Below are 20,924 nucleotides of genomic sequence, written 5' to 3'. Positions count from 1 at the left end.
ATTATAAATAGGCATTTAAAGACAACACTAATTCTTTACTTGTGGTTAACATCTGTCTCATTCAGTTTCAATAAGTGTCTCTTTAGCACTTCTGTTCTGTGTACTCTGAAGGGATACAAAGAAAATAAGGCAAAGTCTTCAATCTCAATGAGATTACTGTCTTGCTTTGTGTGTTTTATGCTGGATAGAACAGTGGTACAGAAGGAGTAAAGAGAGAGGGGTTAAATTTTATAATCTAGATCAGTGCTTCATAAAATGTAATTTCGGTACCACCTACAGTAGAATGACCTGAGGTACTTGTAAAAACTGGATTTCTAGCTCCTTCTCAATAACTGCTAGAGGTGGAGGTCTGTGAATTTTTATTTTTATCAGGCTTCCCAAGTGAATCTTACAGGAACTGCAGTTTGAGAGCCACTAGATAGAAAGTCTTGCTTTACTTTATGTGAATCTTGGGGTGGAGTTGAGTCTTTGGGTCATTCACTTCACAATATTTCATCCCTCTTGCTGAGCAGGGGACCTGAGAGACCTGTTAGTACCACTAATGTGCCTTCAGATGGTCCCAGGTGATTTGAATAACTTCATGCTTTTTGCCTAAATTTTACGGCCATGCTGACTTTCACCCTCGTATTTGATCACGTGGGACATGTCCCTCAATAACTACTTAAAGATAATGGGATGACACAACTGAGTTCCATCAGAACTCAGCACAGTAAATCTATTGCATACATGACCCTCTTTGATTTAGTGACTCCTTGAAAACATTTCATTAATTAATTAATTAGGTAGGATCCAAAGTAGTGCCGAGATTTGAATAAATATCTTATAAATCCAGATGCCATGGGCCAGTACAATCTAAGAAGTGATCATCATGGCTTAAGTTATCCAGATGGAGTATTCACTGCTCCTGTTCCTTGAAACTAGTTTTTATCGTGGAATAACTGACAAAGTCACCAGAGGCCTTTTCTCTCTAGTTCGTCCTTCTTAGTGCACAGTGAAATCTACCAATTATATCTAATAACTGTTTGATTTTCCATGTATATTCTCTTCTAATGTTAAGGAAATATCTCATTATCACTAAGATTAATATTTTCCCCTTGTTATTTAGTATGATGAAATACAGAGACTAACTGCAAATTGCATTCTTGTTAGACTATAAGAGTCCCACTTCTTTAGGCCTGAGTTAAAATCTTTTTCTGTTGTTGTTATAGCTACTTAGTGGGTGATGAACTATGGGTAGTCATGGAATACTTGGCTGGTGGTTCTTTGACTGATGTGGTCACAGAGACCTGTATGGATGAAGGACAGATAGCAGCTGTCTGTAGAGAGGTAAGAAAATAGAGCTTTTCTAGCTGATGAGAACACCAAAATTGGCAGTTATCTCTGATTATTCAGAATGTTTTTAATATCAGTGTAACAGTATCACATTTTTCCTACTGAAAAAAAATGGAGAGCCTAACCTCAATTTAATTCCTAACCTAACATCACTCTCCTGCACTTCCTCCCCCCACCTCTTGTTTATTTTAGTTGCTTTTCTGTGGATCTTTCTGAGTTCCATTATGCTGTTTGTAAGATGCCCCATATCAAAGCCTGCATGCCATAATCTCAGTGAACTAGAAAACAGTGACATTGGCATGGGGCTTCTTTCCAATTTGGAGAAGTTTTTATATATAATTACTTTGTCCTACATGTGTACTGTGAGCCAATAAAATACACAGACCACTTTTTACTCCCGTTGTTTTGTAGAGGGTAATATAAGCAAGGTCCTTCTCGGCCCAGAAAGTAGCTGTCTTTCTCAGTACAATCTGAACATCACTCATAGTCCTCCAGTGGGCCTGGAAACCTATCTCTTTTTGCAGTGTTATACCTTTAGTTTCAAGTTAAATTAAGGGTATTCTAATTACATTTTTTCGGTATTAAAAGAACACACTCCTCATTGTAGTCTCATCACGGGCACTGCCATCTACCTCATCCATTGCAGTGAGGTTTACTATAGAGAAAAGTAGATACTCCGACCCACTGGAGCTTGCAAAGCAATGATAGGGAAACAAAACCAAGCGATTTCAGCCCATCTTTGCTTGTTCTTTGTTACCTTGTTCATTTAAATTCTCTTCTTCCTTGCTCCTCTCTCATTCCCATCCTCCCCTCTTCCTCAAACACACATAAATCAAATTTGTCATTCAGAAGAATATTCTGCCTTCAGCCAGTGGTTTCCATTCTCTAGTATTACAATACAGAGCCATTTCCAAATAAGTACCTATAGTTACATCATAGACTAAGAGTGGTTCCCAGCCTGGCTATCCATCAGAAACATCTGGAGCACTTATTTTAAATGCAAATTCCAAGTTCCCGCTACAGATCTACTGAATCAAATCATACCACATAAGCAGAAACTTACTACGTGTATAAGAGACCAAGCTGCATCCATATCCTCCAGTTAACTAGGTCAAAGTATAATTGGTTAGTTTGGTTGTGTTAATTGGTTGGGGCTGCTTATCATACCATCACTCTTCATGGCCTAGTCTTGAGAGCCTTCATCTGTATAATGTTAAGTAGTGTTACTGACGCAAATGGTAATGTGCTTTCAAAGTAGTATTAAAATATTTAGTAATCTTGACAACATAAAATTATACCCTTAATAAAAATTTATCTAAAACTGAAACTTAGAATTAAAAAAAATTTTTCTTGATATAATTAGAACTTTTTTTTTTCTGATTCAATAGTGCCTCCAAGCTTTGGATTTCTTACACTCAAACCAAGTGATCCATAGAGACATAAAGAGTGACAATATTCTCCTTGGGATGGATGGCTCTGTAAAATTGAGTAGGTATTTTCAATTCTGATAGTATTAGAGAGAATATCAGGAAATTTCAGCTTTTTTACTTTTTTTTTTTTTTTTGCATGGGCAGGCATCGGGAATCAAACCCGGGTCTCCAACATGACAGGCAAGAATTCTGCCTGCTAAGCCACTGTGACCCGCCCTCAGCTTTTTTACTTTTATCTTGAGAAGATCATGGCTTAATAAGTGATTGATTTGAAAGCAGTTATAGCCCAGTTTGAAGTAAAGAGTTTTTCAAAAACCATGTTCCCATAGATCATAACCAGATTTGGTGGATTTACTATTTCAGAATTTCGAGTGCCTTCCATCAGCTGAATGTCAGATACCTACTGAGAAAATAGGAAAACTCTATAAGATTGAGGGAACAGTGAGGAATAGTAACAGTGAAACCACATCAGCCAGTTATTTCAGCACTTGTAATACCAAGACTAGCTGACAGATCAGGTAACAAAATATGAGCTAGGCAGTTGTGGAAGTTTAGTATCTAACAAAGGAAGGTACAGCCATACTTGAAAGTGATCTATTGTAAAACAAAAATAACCTGTGCTGATTTTAACTGACTTTTCTTCTCTGCAGCTGATTTTGGGTTCTGTGCCCAGATCACTCCTGAGCAAAGTAAGCGAAGCACTATGGTGGGAACCCCCTATTGGATGGCACCTGAGGTGGTGACTCGAAAAGCTTATGGTCCGAAAGTTGATATCTGGTCTCTGGGGATTATGGCAATTGAAATGGTGGAAGGTGAACCCCCTTACCTTAATGAAAATCCACTCAGGGTAAGTCAGAAAGAGAACTCAGGTATCAAACCCCCAGAAATTGTGGAGGCCAAATGTCATTTCTTAGCTCCATAGAAGTAACCAGTATGGGCTCTTTCATGGGACAAGTGACATAGAAAACCCAAATTATAATTTTCAAAATCACTTAGAGTTATTTTCAGTTTTTCTTGAGATGGCGCAACAGTTTTCTCAGGTACATTGTTACCAGTATTCCTAATGAGAGGGGTATTCAAAATTCCATAGTCTTTTTCTCCAGTGTATAAAAAAGTATAATTTTTCTTTAAGCAAGATGTGAAAAGAAAATAGTATTTTACCACAGGCTATGATTAAATAATCTAAGAAATACTTGCTTTATTATTATTATTTGAAGGTAAATAAATGTAATTCCAAAGTTATAATTTTTTAAATTAAATTTTGTTTCATGATCAGTAATAATTTATTGAACAACAACAGCTTGCTGAGTATTGAATGGAACACTGAGATAGACACAGTGCCAGCTCAGTGAGATCATAAACTTAATTAGACTGTCAAGTCAGAAATAAACGGAAATAGTTTGGGTTGGGTAACTCAGTTTGTTACTGCAGAATCAGAGATTTGTTCCTCAAATTGTCCAATTACCTCCACAAAGAGGTAAGCTCCATTTCATAGCCTGACCCCTCCATTTTCTATTCAGAGGAGGAAGAAGCAAAAGTATATGAAAAAATGCTTGCTCAGTGCAGAAGTGAGCCAGCAGCTATTGTATTGTATATAGTCTAAGGGCAAGCTGGAAGCTGCATTGTTATATATATAAAGGCAATACCCGGTTGAAAAAAGGAAATATACACAGAATCAAATTCTCCTCTCAGAAAACCTTGCACTGTCCCAATGCCAAAGGCATTGTTTGTTCCATTACCACTCAGAATCTAAACAATGAATTTTATCCTTGGTATAAAAAAACACTACCCTTAGTAAATGGTTAAATGTTTTTGCCTTGTGGTTGTAAAATCCATATTCACGTCAAATGTATGTGGTTTTCTATACATGTGAAGAAACCTACAAGCTGATTGTCTTGTTGTTTAGCAGTTTAACATTTTGTAAGTGGGAGCTGCATTTCCTTTTTTTTAAAAATTTTTTAATTAAAAAAAATTACAAGAAACACAAACATTCCTGACATATGATCATTCCACTCTACATATATAATCAGTAAATCACAATATCATCACATAGTTGCATATTCATCATCATGATCATTTCTTAGAACATTTTCATCAATTCAGAGAAAGAAATAAAAAACAACAGAAAAATAAAACAAATACCAAAAAAAAATTATACATACCATACCCTTACCCCTCCCTTTCATTGATCACTAACATTTCAAACTAAATTTATTTTAACATTTGTTTCCCCTATATTTATTTTTATTCCATATGTTCTACTCATCTGTTGACAAGGTAGATAAAAGGAGCATCAGACACAAGGTTTTCACAATCACACAGTCGCATTGTGAAAGTTATATCATTATTCAATCATCTTCAAGAAACATGGCTACTGGAACACAGCTCTACATTTTCAGGCAGTTCCCTCAGCCTCTCCATTACATCTTGAATAACAAGGTGATATCTACTTAATGCATAAGAATAACCTCCAGGATAACCTCTCGACTCTGTTTGGGATCTCTCAGCCATTGACACTTTGTCTCATTTCATTCTTCCCCCTTTTCGTCAAGAAGGCTTTCTCAATTCCTTGATGCTGGGTCTCAGCTCATTCTAGGGTTTTTGTCAATCCCTTCCTGCTGAGTCTCAGCTCATTCTAGGATTTCTGTTCCACATTGCCAGGAAGGTCCACACCCCTGGGAGTCATGTCCCACGTAGACAGGGGGAGGGTGGTGAGTTTGCTTGTTGTGTTGACTGGAGAGTGATGCCACATCTCAGCCACAAAAGAGGTTCTCTTGGGGGTGACTCTTAAGCCTAATTTTAAGTAGGCTTGACCTATCCTTTCTGGGGTTAAGCTTCATATGGACAAACCCCAAACTGGGGGTTCAGCTTATAGTTTTGGTTGTCCACACTGCTTGTGAGAATATCAAGAATTCAACTTGGGGAAATTGAATTTCTCCCTATTCTCACCATTCCCTGAAGGGGACTTTGCAAATACTTTTCCATTCACTGATCAAATCACTCTGGGATTCATCAGAGCATCACTCTGGACAAACCAACAAAATCTCATGTCCTTCCTGAGATTCCAAGTACTTATGACATTCAATCAAACTATCTACATGAGTTATATTAGGAAATGCTCTAGTCAAAATGTAAATTTTGTACCAAATAAACATTTTTTGCTTTAGTCTCACACATAAGTTGAAATTTGAAAATATTGATTACCATCTATTTTCAGCACCCTGCAGTAATGGCATTCCTTTGTTCTTCCTCATGCAAAAAACACTTTGTAAATTTGTTATACACTCTAGGCATTCCGAGATTATACCATCTCAGTCTTTATCATGTATCTTTCTTTCTGATTTCATTTCTGCCCCCAGCCCTCCTCCCTCTATCATTCTCACATTCAGCTTCATTCAGTGTTTTAATATAATTGTATTACAGTTAGGTAGTATTGTGCTGTCCATTTCTGAGTTTTTATATTCAGTCCTGTTGCACAATCTGTATCACTTCAGCTCCACTTACCCAATATCTTACCCTATTTCTATCTCCTGATGGTCTCTGTTACCAACGAAATATTCGAAGTTTGTTCACTAATGTCAGTTCATATCAGTGAGGCCATACACTGGCCTTTTGTTTTTGGCTAGCACACTCAGCATAATGTTCTCAAGGTCTATCCATGTTGTTACATACTTCATAACTTTATTCTGTCTTAAAGCTGCATAATATTCCATCATATGTATATACCACAGTTTGTTTAGTCACCCATCTGTTGATGGATATTTTGGCTGTTTCCATCTCTTGGTAATTGTAAATAATGCTGCTATAAACATTGGTGTACAAATGTCCATTTGTGTCCTTGCCCTCATGTCCTTTGAGCAGAGACAGCATATAGATGGGTCCTGTTTTTTAATCTATTCTGCCAGTCTATGTCTTTTGATTGGGGAGTTTAATCCATTACCATTTAGCATTATTACTGTACATGTAGTACTTTCTTCTACCATTTTGCCTTATGGATTTTATATGTCATATCTAATTTTCCTTCTTTTTACCTTTACTCATAGTCTTCCTTTCTACTCTCTTTTCCACACCTCTCTCTTCTGTCTTTTCGTATCTGTCTCTAGTGCTCCCTTTAGTATTTCTTGCAGAGCTGGTCTCTTGGTCACAAATTCTCTCAGTGATTTTTTCTGAAAATGTTTTAATGTCTCCCTCATTTTTGAAGGACAGTTTTGCTGGATATAGAATTCCTGGTTGGCAGTTTTTCTCTTTTAATAATTTAAATATACTATCCCACTGTCTTCTCGCCTCCATGGTTTCTGCTGAGAAATCTGCACATAGTCTTATTGGGCTTCCCTTGCATGTGATGGATTGCTTCTCTCTTGCTGCTTTCAAGATTCTCTCTTTCTCTTTGACCTCTGACATTCTGATTAGTAAATGTCTTGGAGTACATCTATTTCGATCTATTCTCTTTGGGGTACACTGCACTTCTTGGATGTGTAATTTTAAGTCTTTCATAAGAGTTGGGAAATTTTCAGTGATAATTTCCTCCATTAGTTTTTCTCCTCCTTTTCCCTTTTCTTCTCCTTCTGGGACACCCACAACACATATATTCATTTGCTTCATATTGTCCTTCAATTCCCTGAGTCCCTGCTCATATTTTTCCATTTTTTCCCTATATTTTCTTTTTCTTGTCAGATATCAGATGTCCCGTCCTCCAGTTCACTAATCCTATCTTCTGCCTCTCGAAATCTACCCTTGTATGTTTCCATTATTTCTTTCATCTCTTCTACTGTGCTCTTCATTCCCATAAGTTCTGTGATTTGTTTTTTCAGAATTTCGATTTCTTTTTGTTCATTCCTTGCCTTCTTTATATCCTCCCTCAATTCATTGATTTGGTTTTTGATGAGGTTTTCCATGTCTGTTCGTATATTCTGCATTAATTGTTTCAGCTCCTGTATGTCATTTGAATTGTTGGTTTGTGCCTTTGACTGCGCCATATCTTCAATTTTCCTAGTGTGATTTGTTATTTTTTGCTGGTGTCTAGGCATTTAATTACCTTAATTAGTTTATTCTGGAGATTGCTTTCACTTCGTTTACCTAGGGTTTTCTTGCTGGATGAATTTGTTGTCTATCTGTTCTTTGACATTCCATTCAGCTTTTTCTGGACCTCTAGCTTAGGTTTTGTTTAACAGAGGAGAATTTTTCAGTTCTTGTTTTCTTGTTTCTTGCCCTGCTTTGTATGGTGCCTTTTTCTTCCCACCCTTAGGAGGGTCTACTTAGATATTATAGACCTCAGCCAGATTTTCCCAGACCAAACTTGCCTCCTATCAGGAGAAAAGAGTCACCTGCGTCGGTTTTCCCTGAGGGTGAGACCCAGCGGGTTGAAAGACTTTCTGTGAAGTCTCTGTGCTCTGTTTTTCTTATCCTGCCCAGTATTTGGCACTTATCTGCCTGCAGGTCCCCCCAGCATAAGGTGATGAGGTACCTTTAAGTTTGGCAGACTCTCCCTGCTCGGGGCGTGGTGGAGATAGAGGAGAGGTTGTAGGCTGGTTTTAATGGCTTCAAATTACCAGGACCTGGTATCTGAATTCCTTGAGGGAGGGATTCCACCTGAGTTGGGCTTCACCCCTCCCCTGGGGAAGACACAGGCTCCAGACAAGCTCTCAAACGAGCTTGTTTCTGCCTATGCCTGGGGCAGTTGCAGCCTGAGAAGTCCTGCCACTGAATCCAAAAGCAGTCCAGCCTTTGTAGAAACACAGCCACAAAAAACACAGCCATATAGAAAAGTTTTAAGTGGCTTTCTAGAAAAGCCTCTGTTTCCTTTTTTTTTTTTTTTTTCCGTCAGCCCTGACCCCTTGGCGCTGGGGCAGAAATGAGCGACCTCCGCTTTGACCAGGTTCACCTGAGCTGGGGGCTTATTTTTAGTAGTCAGAATTTGTTAATTAATTCCATGATTGGCGTTTGGTTGCACTCAGCCCCTGCTGCTGGTAAAGTTCCTTTCCTTTTCCCTCTGGGAAGCATCCTGTGGGGGAGGGGCGCCGGCCGCCATCACTTGGGGAACTCATGGTTCTGGGGGGCTTGCAGCCAGTCCAGCTGGTCCAGACTGGGATATGCTGTGTGTCCAGTCACTGATGTGGCCCCAGGAGCTGTTCTGTACTGTTCCTGGTTATTTAGTAGTTGTTCTGGAGGATGAACTAAAATGCACACATTGGTAAGCTGCCATCTTGATTCCTGCATTTCCATTCTATGGCAAGGGGAACAGCCTCTTCTCACCCTCTCTGGTACTTGGCTTCTTGTCCTAGTCCCTGCACTGATTAGAAACAACAGATAGGTGTGAATGCTGTAGTGACTCCTATGGGCTATTGCTCTGTTCTCTTGGCACAATCTAGAAGTGAGACAAACACAGGGCCAAGTGGGAAAGAAGGGACATTTTCCCACCGTTTGTGGGTCAGCCCTCCATGAATTTAATCAAGCCCACCCCTGACCTATGGACAAGTGCATCAAGATAATTTCTAGGGCTATCCCTTATTTGTTTAACCACCTTTGCCCATTAAGATATAATAGTGAAAGAACACTTCAGGCTTCTTGTTTCCATGGATTTCCTCCTCTAATCCTTTAGTTTGGAGGCACTAAATGGATTATAGCCATTTTGCTTTTTGCCTTCTAATGAGTAATGTACAACCTGCAGAATTTAAGAATTAGATAAATGGCAACTTGTTTCAGTAATGCATTTACTACCTTCTTCAGTTTCGCAATTACACAACTGATCACTCTTTAGCTAGGCTAATTGTAAAGAGGAAACAAGTTTTAATCTTTATAGGCATCTTCTGGTCTAGGATTAGAACTCATAATTAATAAGTTGTCTCTTAGAATCTACACCCTTTTATATAAACAAATACTTCAGATTATATTAAGGCTATATAAAAAATAAAAGACCTGTCAGAAAGACCACCCTATTGAAGTTCACTGATAAGGATTTACTCTAACTTTGCTCATTACTCTCCATGTGTGATCAACCTCCAATTAATCCAGGTCTGTATTGAGCCAGTCCTATTCTGGGCTTATCTTTCTGCTAGGTGCAACAAGTTCTTTTTTAGTTTTGATTTCAAATATGCTCTACTCGTGTTCTCTTAAAGGAAACATAACGTTTCAGGCTATATGCCCCTATTTGGGATTCAAAAAATATGGTTACTGTAACCATGGGGAGATTGGAGAGGAAAAGATATGATATGATCCCTCAGGGAACCTATGTTTCCTTGGATCCTGGTGACCAGATCATGTGGAGGGAAAACAGAAAATTATCCAGAGCTTCGAGAGGTGCATAAGATAGAACTAGGCTAGTCCTTTTTCCTTTAAAGCCAATAATACACCACCCATCCAGTGTTTTAGGCTTTGAGGGGGAAAGAAGGGAATAAGTGGAAGGAAGACAGAGTGGTAGAGTAAGAGTGGTATCATGTTGATGTGAAAAGAATTTAGTCCATGTAGTCAGACAAAGTTGGTTGTCCTGACACCACAGTCTACAAGCTCTGTGATTTCTAGAAAGCCACTTAAAACTTTTCTATATGTTTCCTATCTGTAAAATGGTGATAATATCTATCTTGTAGAGTTAGTTTGAAAATTAAATGGTTAGTACTGTGTCTAGCTTATTGTAGGAAATATCTGTGTAGATAGATAGATGATATAGATAGATGATAGATAGATAGATGGAAATCTATATAGAATACTAAAGTAAGAAAGGAAATTGAGAAAAAAAGGATGCTAAGAATGAATTTTACCCAATCATGAAGGAACATTGGATCCCCCACTCCCCCAAGAACTTGCCATCCCCACTGGCTGCACACCAATCCCATCAAGGAGTAAAGAACTTTGAGCAGTTCTTTCAGTACAATTACCATAAACAGGTAACACTAAACAAGAGAGGCAAAGGGTAACTCCTGGGTCTCTACATTTGAAGGTTGTTTGCATTTCACTGTGGCCTTTTTGGCATGTCTTTGTTGTCTAAGTTACAACTGAGCAAACCCTATATGAATATTGCAGGTGCTTTTTAACATACTGTTGATGCAAGGAATTAGTTACTTATCCCTCCCCGCCTCAGTTATAAAGTGGTTGGGATTTTTAAATGTAACATTCTCTGTACCAATTGACTTAATTTGCTCATAAAATGCCTTTTAAAGGTTAGAGAGTTAATAACTGTACTGATGTTATGAGATTGGTACTATTCCAGAGACAGACAAGTTTCTTACCGTCCCCCAAGGCCTGAAGTCTTGGACATTTTGTTCTGTGATCCATGGACATTTTTTAGTGCAGCTTTCAATAATAAAGGACCTTGTTCCTTTTGTTTGCCAAAGCGATTGTCGTTAAAATCAGACTTTCCCTGTGGATAGGCAAATCCAGTGTTGGTGTTCTGCTGATCTCCCCAACGTTTTTGATAATCAAAGATATATTTTTTGAAACCTGTGATTATAATTACCTGATTCTAAACAAGGAGGCACAGTCATTTCTGAAAAATAAATCTTTGGTTTGTTTTGTTTCTTGCACCAAGAGAGTACCTCTTTACTAACTTTGCATTAATATATAACAGAGTTGTTCTTGTCGACTGGCTTTGATGAAATTTGGTATTTGTGAAATTTCCCAGTGACATCCAGTTGAAGTCCCCTTTGAACCCTGTAGAACCTATTTTTTATGTGTAATTTTCCAGACCTTTATCCTAGAACTTTGAATGCTATACATCTGTGAAACTGTGTCAAATATTGGATCATTAGAAGTCACTGATCGGTATCAGTAGGGATTTCTGAATGTTGAAAACAGAATGTAATATAGTAGGTGAACCACAGATCCTACACCAGTGGTTTTCAGCCTTGGTTGCAGATTAGAATCACCTGAGAAGTTTTAAGACCTAATGATGCCATATTCCACCCCTAGGGAAAAATGTTAGCCAGGACTAGGCCAAGTACAAAACTCTGTGGATACCCCTTGATAAAATACTGTCCAGACTAATACACAACTATCAGTCCTCTTTGAACATACTTGTTTAACCAGAAAATAACTCACTTTTATTCAGCCTGCATTTCTCTATTTGCTCTAAAAAAGAGTATGTGGAAAAAAAAAAAAAAGCAAATGTACTAAGAAATGATGATCATACATCTATGTGATGATGTTAAGAATTACTGATTGCATATGTAGAATGGAATATTTCTAAATGTTGTGTTAATTTCTTTTTTTCTTTAATTAATAAAAAAAATTACTTTATGAATAGTTCACGTTGTATTAGGAAAAAAATAGTATGTGTAACTCTGTCAAACCCTTATTGAAATCCTGACACACTCTATAGCATTCTCTGATTTACTAGTCCAATAGCACTATCAAAAAAGAAATACATTAGTTCAACATATACCTCTATAATATGCTTCTCTTGAATCAATTTTGCTTCTCTTGAAAACAGATTCTAAGTTCATTAAAATGTGGTAGCTGCTAAGAACCTAGCACACCAGCACATATTGATGCATAATAAGGTCATCAATCCAAATACTCATGGTTAGGAGCGCATTACCTATATGGACAGGGAGAACGGGGAGCAGGAATCTAAATTCAGTCTTGTCTGCACGAAGAGGCTTACTGCTACTCCTTTCCCTGCACTTAAGGCACTGCACAAATGTTAGTATTATTTATTGAAGGCCTAGGGAAGTTCTGATTAGTTCGTATGTCCAGGGAAGAGAGTTAGGCAGAATAAGAGAATCTATAGCAACTAAAATACAGCATCTAAGGACCAAACTGTTTCTAGCTCCCTCCAACCACTGGAACCTGTACTGTGGATTGGAATGTCTGGGTTTGATGGCGTGTGCTCATTTGGAATTAAAGTCAGACATAAACTTACTGAGTGCCAGAGAAGCAAGCATACTTCACTAGCACTCAGTCAATATTGTTTTGAATGTATTTCAGGAAGAGCTGGGCGCATTCCCTTCTTTTTCCATAAGCCACTATGGAACACCAAGGCTTATTGATGGTTTGTTGACATTCCTAGTTTGAGGGCAAATCTATGCCTAAAAGGAGGGATAAGCTGGGATAACTGCAACTAAAATAATTAAAGAACAGTAACTGTTTCTTTTTAATCAGAAAAAGAAGATATTGCCTGTCAGAAGACAGAGAGCTCTTAAGTATCATGGGTTGTCAGGAATTCAGTATAGGAAAATGGGGTTTAGACATAGGAAAGCTGCAGGTCTCATTTAGATTGTAATTCAGAAGCAGACAGCTCAAACTAGTGAGTTATGACCCAGAAGACAGCCAAAGAAGATATTGATTCCACAGCACTCTAGAAATCCAAGAGCCTCTGACCAAGTGAAGAGGAGGGAAAGAAAGATTAAAAATGTGGCTGCAAGGAACCCACTGATGACCAAGACTGATGTTCTCTTATTGCACTATTATCATTCCTCAGTGTCCTTAAAGCATGGATGGCTAGGGAATAAGCCAAGAACGCACATGATTATTGCCCTAATAGATACCAGATCTAGGACTAATTAGCTAAGTCCCTCAAAATCAAAGTATATTCTATAGAAACAAGTCATGAAGTGTCTTAATAGGCATTTTCTCATTGAAATGCCCACTCACATGTTTTTTTATCCTATGGCTTTTGAAGTGTGTGTGTGTTGCCAATGAGAACTGACTTTACCAAGAAAATCAAGCTTTTCTTGAATCTTTTCTGACCTTGTTGTCTTTCAATTTGTCTCTTTTCTAACTTGGCTGCTTTAGAAGACCCTTTACATTCTGATATAAGGATACTCTGAAATGTCTGAGATAAGCCTCCCAGCAGGGAAAGTTAACTTGATTACAACAATCTCTCAGCTCCAGTCTGTGGCTGGGAAAGCCAGAGTTCTGAAATTATTCCAAGAATAAGGCTGACCTTGTAAAGAATAGCCCCCTCCCCCCAAAAAAGAAAAAAGAATAGTCCCAGTGCTTAGATGGCAAAATTCATCAGTATTTTTCACATAGGTGTGGCTGATGAATGTGGCCAATTAACTGGACAGGAGCATTCTAGTGCCTCTACCAGATGCCAGTTGATGAGCAAATTCTTTTCCCAGGTCAGCCAGTTGGAAGTTCTCTGACATAGAACACATTGCTTGTCACTGAGCTTTCATTTCTTTATCTTTTAAAATGAGTCGCATTTGACTAAATTATTGGTTACTAGTGAGCTCCAAGAAGCCTCAGAATTCCATAAAGTTTCTTGGGCTGTTGTATTGGTAATGGGGAAGTCACATGGGTAGAGCTCATGATTCCACCAGAAAAATTCCATTCCAATTTGTATTTTATATTGGGCTTCCACAATAAGATTTAACTTTAAAAGAGAGGAAGAGAGAGAGAGAGAGAGACTCACTGGTTCATTACTCTAACTCTCTGTTCTCTGGCTGAGATGGGCTACAGCCTTCCCTGACTTTGCAGGAAGGACAATAGTTTGAGTGTATATTGTCTTTAGGAGTACATCCATAGGAGTCATCTTCAGAAAGTTAGCTTAGAGACATCTTTCTCTGCACCTCCTGAGAAACAGTATCCTCTAGAGTGGGAGGCTCTCCCTTCTCCTACCAGCCAGACACTTGATCATTACATGAAACATGGTGCATGTGAGATTCAGTAGCCCCTCTTGATAGTAATTTCAGGGAGAAGCCAGGAAAGAACACTGCAATGATAAAGCCATTGCAAGGACACATGATATAGACTTTGGGTTGTGATGGGAGAAAGCATATGTTGTATACAGAGCTGTTCAACTGACAAGCTACATAAAAAATAGACTTTGAAATCAGTTCATGTAATAATGCATGTTTCTTAGAACTTAACACAGTCAGACTGATTTGATCCTATTATGGTAATAGGGAAAAGGCCAAAAGAATCATGGAGTTGTACCTTCCAGCTCTAACATTCTAAAATATGAAATGAACAAATATATAAGTTAAAATGTACCTTAGAACTGGAAAGTTAGTTGTGAGTTGAAGAGAAAATACGAAATGAGGCAGTTAGTATGCCTAATACGATCACGTTTTGAGAAGCTTTGTGTGAAAAAGACCAGAGAAATGGGCCAGTAGCTGAATGGGACCTACGGTTTAGGTTTCCTTGACCTCCCAGTCTTGATGGCCTTTACCTTCATTTGTCTTCCTATTCATTCCATCAGCCACCTTCTTTCCCTATTATCCTTTGGCTCTCACCCTTTCCCCACTTTCTCCTGCTCTCACTACTTCTCATAACTTCTCTCCCATACTTCTAGCTCTAGTTTGCTTTCTTTCTTTTCCTATATCTACCCCTACCCCATCCCCCAGACCCTTACAGTTCCAAACCTTGGGTACTGCTTGGGCTGCCCAATTTTGCTCTGTGAGCACACATAGTCCGGTAAGTCACTACTCAGCATTTCCTGATAAGCACTATTAATGCCGATACATTAGAATAGCATATACATTGTTAGAGCCATCTGGTTTTGTTTTCTGGTAGTGGCCAGTTCTTTGTGCTTGAAAGAAGTAATCTAAAGCTGGGCTAACACCTAATCATTCAGCAGTAACTAATTGCCTTTTACCATCAACCTATAAGGGATCTATAGATCTATAATAAGTTAATTTTAAATGAGTTTTTAAGGCTTAAACCACAACAAAAACCTCCACAAAATTTGGTGACAGATGAGAACCACCAGGCAAAACAAGTAAGGAACTAAATTAGACTACACTTACTTATTCAGTTATCACACTGGACTCTTGGGTTGAATAAGTCAAAGTATGGAATCATTTTTAGTTATAATAGGGCTTTTCCATATTACCATAATAGGATCAAACCAGCCTGACTGTGGTAAGTTCTTTTTGCAGATTTGGCCCTATTTACTCTCTTCTGAGAAAGAAAGAAGTGTCAAGGCATTTCATGAAATCCATAAATACATCAGAGCAGCAATACGCGCTGGCCTTTAGCCTCTGAAATCTCAGGTCAAAAGTAAATTATATCAAATGGTGTCAAGTCAGTCACTGTCAAATCTCTCTCATAAAGCACTCTAAGTTTTCTTATAAACTCTCTCTCTCTCTCTCTCTCTCTCTCTCTATATATATATATATATATATATGTATGTATGTATATACACACACACATACTTATTAGTACAGTACAAAAACCACTCAGACTGGGTTCCTGTCCTCTTGGACCCCAGGTCCAAGCAGGTAGAGGATGATTAACCTCAAGAAGTTCTATTTCCTCTGTAGATGTAGAGGAATATTAAGTAAACCAGGGGCACATGCTCAGAGTGCCTTATCCCTTGAGGAGCCCTTGTTTGCCTCTGCTAGGAGAGAACGGGAACAGAACAGTGAGAGGTGGTATTTCAGTTTGCTAAAGCTGCCGTAATGCAATATATCATAAATAGGTTGGCTTTAACAATGATGATTTATTAGTTTACAATTTCACAGTTCTAAGCCCATGAAAATATCCAAATCAAGGCATCAAGAAGATGCCTTCTCTGAAGAAAGGCTGCTGGCATCTGGGGTTCCTCTGTCACCTAGGAAGGCACATGGCTGGCATCTGCTTGTCCTAGGTTCTGGTTCCATTGCTTTCAGCTTCTGATACCAGTAGCTTTCTCTCTCGATGTTTCTGTGGGCCCTCTGTTAGCATCTCTGGGGCATTTCTCTCTCTCCATGCTCTCTTCAAATGTCTCTGCCTTCTATCCTCTCATAAAGGACCCCAGTAAAGGATTAAGACCCATCTTGAATGTGCTGGGTCATATCTCAATTGAAACAACCTAATCAAAAGGTCCCACCCAAAAAGATCAGTATGCACAAGACTGGATTAAAAGAATATGGCCTTTTCTGGGGGTACATAACAGCTCCAAACTACCACAGCTGGTATTGTGCAGAGTTTAGGAGTGTGGATTATGGATTCATACTCCCTGGGTTCAAATATTGAGTCCTCCATTACAAGTTGTGTGATATTGGGCAAGTTGGTATACTTAATTCCACAGGACTCAATTTGTTATCTGACCATTAGGTGTCATAATGAACACTAACTCAAGGGGTTTATTCTATGAATTGCTTGAGCTAATAGTAATCATGCAAAAAATGTTAGCTATTAATACTTCCCATAAGCATAATATTTATACACATATTGAGACACAGATGAGTAATCCTCTTGGTCCTATAGTTGAGTTACATTGTATGTTAAATCAATTTTTGTGGGCTTGGCTGGGAGACTACCCACCATGTACAACATTATTTCTATGGGAAAATGTGGTTCGAGTTTCAAATATTGAACTTACAAAGAAATTGTGTACCATACCCTCCTCCCCTCTTTGTAAAGTGAGTCTTTATTTAGTGCTGGGGCCTCTCTTGGTTTCTAACACATTAGCATGTAAGTCCCCTGGTTTGTTTTCTGACATCTTAACCTAAACTTTACAAACATTTATAATTAACTAAAGTCACAAACTAAAGCTCTTTAATTAAATGGCTTGTCCTGCTGCAAAACTGCCTTAAAGAAAATTTATTAGGTACATATGGATTGCTTTGAGAACTCTGGAGTAATTTGGTAAAACTTTGTAAGACAAGTGCTTTTATTTTTTAACTGAGGAAATTATAATAAGGTAAATTAAATTATTCCTTCAACTTAGTAGTTTTCTCTTAGTACTTAGGTAAATTTGTTGTACATTGGAGTAAGTGAAAACTGTGATGTTTGATGTTATTGTCAAGAGAGTTTTTATTAAGAATTCTGGAAAATCAGAAAATTATAGGTAATATGTATATCACAATGAAGAAAGTCACTTTTTTTTTTTTTTTTTTTTTACTAAAGGTTGTCTCTCTAACATTGTAATAAGGTCAGCAGTCATGGGGTCTATATTGCCTCACCTCAGGCAAAACACAGATCTTGTTTAGTGATATAATAGAAGTTAATCAAGAGCACCTTCTCTGGTCAAGGATAAGCCTGAGAAAAGTTCCAGAGATCGCTTGTTCTCTCCTCCTTTTCCTCTCTGTGTTTTCCTACAGCATATTTCCATATTGTGGCACTCTTTTTCCACTTTTCCCTTCCCTTGATGGCAGCCCTTTACAGATACTGCTCATAGAGATAAACTCCTTTCTCCACACTTAGCAGTGGGCAGAGAGAAGTTACCATATAAAAGATCTGCTCAATTCAGAAAAAGTGCTTTTTTCATTCTGCATCTCTTTTTATTTATTTATTTATTATTTTTTGGCATGGGCAGGCACCAGGAATCGAACCGGGTCTCTGGCATGGCAGGAAAGAACTCTGCCACTGCACCACCATTTCCCGCTCTCTTTTTATTTTTAAAAGATTATTTTAGGTTCTGAGCTTTAATATTTTTTATATTCAAACCTGTTATTTTCTTAGCTTCTTTTAACTTACAGATACATTTTGTCTCTCATTTCATTAAGCAATGTAAGCATATTATTGAGCACCTACTTTGAGCCACTTGCCACAGAATCTGTAAGACCATGACACAGTTCCTACCTTTGATGGATTCACAGTGTAGGGAGGAAGACAGACCTATAAACAAGTAATAAGTATTCGTAATAGAATGTGGAACTAAACATATGAACAAAGAGCTATGTTTGCTCGAAGGAGGGAATGTCTTACTATCTGCAGAGTGACTAACCATCTGTTTTGCTTGGGACTGAGGTACACGGGACCTTCAGTTCTAAAACCAGGACAGTCCCCAGAAAACTAGGATAGTTGATCAACATATCTATCTGGAAGAGATGGAGAAATTTTAAAGAGAAGATACTATTTGAACTAGAGTTTAAAAGGCAAATAGAAGTTCACCAGGCACTTAAGGGAGATGAGAATAGCATTTTAGACAGATATAAAAGAGTTTTTTTTTCTTTTTCAGGGAATGATGAATAAGCTGGTGTGAATAGTATATAAGCTTTGGCCAATGCACATGTGTGTGGGGTGGGGGAGAGAGATTTTAGGGTGAGAAGAGAATGGATAAGGAGTAGAAAGGCAGGCAAGGAGCAAATTATGGAGGACCTTAAAAGTTAAGGTGTTAAATTTTTGCTATGCCCTGTTGATCAGTGGCCTTCAAATAAAACTTTGGTTTTATTGGGTTTTTTTCCCTTGGTTTAAATAAAACTTTGCATGAAACATAAATAGAAAAAAAGGCAAAAATGTCTCTGATTGAAACAAATATTGTGAGTGGCCAGGGTCCTAGACACCTATCTCCCACTCTGTCCTCTTTTTCCTCTTGGTTCTTGAAGGAGATTTTTGGAAACACAGTTTGAAAATGACATCTGTGAACTCTGGGAAGACAGCAAAAAGTATTGGGCAGAGAAATGAATGACTTGATGAGATCTGTGATGAGATAGATTGGTAAAGAAGAGGGACTTGTGGAGTAAAAGACTTGAGTAAGGAAAACCAATTAGGAGGTCATTGTAACAGTGTGAGAAAAGCCCTGCCTTAAACAGAGATGATGGAGATGGAGAGAAGTGAAAGGGTATGAAAGAATTTTCTGAAGGTCGCATTAACAAGACTTGGTAGACAGATTATAGTAATCTGCATTAACAGACAGATTATATTTTTATAGTAAGGGAGGGGAAGTGGAATGTTGCTGTCTAAGGAAAAAGGAGAACTCAAGGATAATTCTGTGGTTTCTTACTTGAGTAACTTGATTGCTGGTAAAACCATTAATAGGGCTATGGAATACATACATGGATCAAGTTTTGAGAAAAAGATGATTAGTAGATTTGGTAATAGTGAAACATATTCTCTTTTCCATTCAAAAACTCAATAATTGGACACAGTACTTCAGTAGGCAGTAGAAACTTTGTTTTTTTAGAACACTGGGGAAGAACAACCAACTATATGGGGAATCTCTAGTCTAATTTCTAATAGCTAGCTCATTTTCTTCCATGTTTCATTGAATCACATAAAACCAAAATGTGATCACTCATGCCTAGACGTATTTTCCCTCAATCCTTTTTTATCTAAGGCTTGACTTTGCTATTAAAACCCTTTCTGGTATGATAGTCTTACTGGTTAGAATTGTATTTGTCCCTTGTTAGCAAAACAGTGGGTAGCAATTTTTTTTTATACCAAGATATCACCGAGCTTACACACAGCATGTATTCCAAAAGTTCATTTTTTTTAAGTTAATTATTTGGAACTCAGTGTGCATTTTCCCATAGAAGTTGCATTATATGTGCTGATTAGCTTCCCAGGCCAGTCCACAAAGGCCAGTTTAGCCCATGGTGTAATTGAGAGTGTGGATTTTTGCAATGGGAATTAGTTGGAAATACTGTTGCAATTAAAATGAGAAATGGCCTGGATTTTTGTTTCCCTCAAAGGGTAGTGCTTGATGAAAAGCAGGTTTAATCCTAGGATGACAAAGAGAAATAGATGAGGATTTTTGTGTAAATTAGATGCTATGGCTTTTTAAAAAATATGTTTTTTGAAGATTTTTTAAATAATAAAATCAATCATGTTTGTTTTAGAAAAGTTGGAAAATCCGACAAATTGAAAAATGTTTTTAGGAAATTAAGTCACCAATAATCTTACCACCCCAAGAGAATCACTGTTGGTGTTTCTTTTCAACTTTTCTCTTAGAACATGTACTTTGAAAATCAGTCCAACGATATAGGGGTAGCTTAGTAATTATGATGTATTCACATGATGAATTATTTTACAACTTTTAAAATGGTATTTATGAAAACATTTTTATTGCTATATATTATATATTCACACACCATATAATCATCCAAAGTGTAAAATCAGTGATTCATAATATCATGTGAAGACTTTTTTAAAGCATCGAAAATATTTGTGATAAAATATTGAATAAAAGGCAGCTTTTACATTTGATACCTAGATTGAGGATGAGGCTAGTATAAAAAGATCAACACTAATCAACCAGGGCAGGAGTTGACTATTTATGCTACTAACCAAGACCCTCCATCCTTCCTCCCACTCCCCCAAAAAACCGCAGCCAGACTTTTTGTAGAAATTCTGAAAGGGCTACAGGAACGCTTTGAAATGCTGTAGAGGTTTGTAGCACTAGCTCCTTATTACTACTGCTTTTCCTTCAAATTATAGGACGCTCTTTTCTCTTGATTCACAGTATCCCCAGCACTGCTTAAGCTTAACAACTATGATTAAGGTCATTTTCTTTATGATTAAGGTAATTTTCTTTATTATTCACAAATGAAATAGAAAAAGAGGCATGAATGTCCTAAG

At 37.8% G+C, this 20,924-nt stretch overlaps 1 protein-coding gene across 2 annotated transcripts in view; it reads left to right on the top strand.

The window, feature by feature from the left end:
- Positions 1-20,924, top strand: part of PAK3 (p21 (RAC1) activated kinase 3) — a 138,128-nt gene that overhangs the window by 109,860 nt on the left and 7,344 nt on the right. For both annotated transcript variants that reach the window (XM_077146063.1, XM_077146064.1), the window contains 3 exons: positions 1,209-1,326; positions 2,721-2,820; positions 3,413-3,609. In XM_077146063.1, coding sequence (XP_077002178.1) covers positions 1,209-1,326; positions 2,721-2,820; positions 3,413-3,609 — 415 coding nt within the window. The remainder of the gene's footprint in view (positions 1-1,208; positions 1,327-2,720; positions 2,821-3,412; positions 3,610-20,924) is intronic.

This window comes from Tamandua tetradactyla, chromosome X (genome assembly GCF_023851605.1).
Source record: "Tamandua tetradactyla isolate mTamTet1 chromosome X, mTamTet1.pri, whole genome shotgun sequence".
Lineage (NCBI taxonomy): Eukaryota > Metazoa > Chordata > Mammalia > Pilosa > Myrmecophagidae > Tamandua > Tamandua tetradactyla.
Note: the sequence above shows the minus strand (reverse complement) of the source record. Positions and strands in the feature narration are given on the sequence as shown.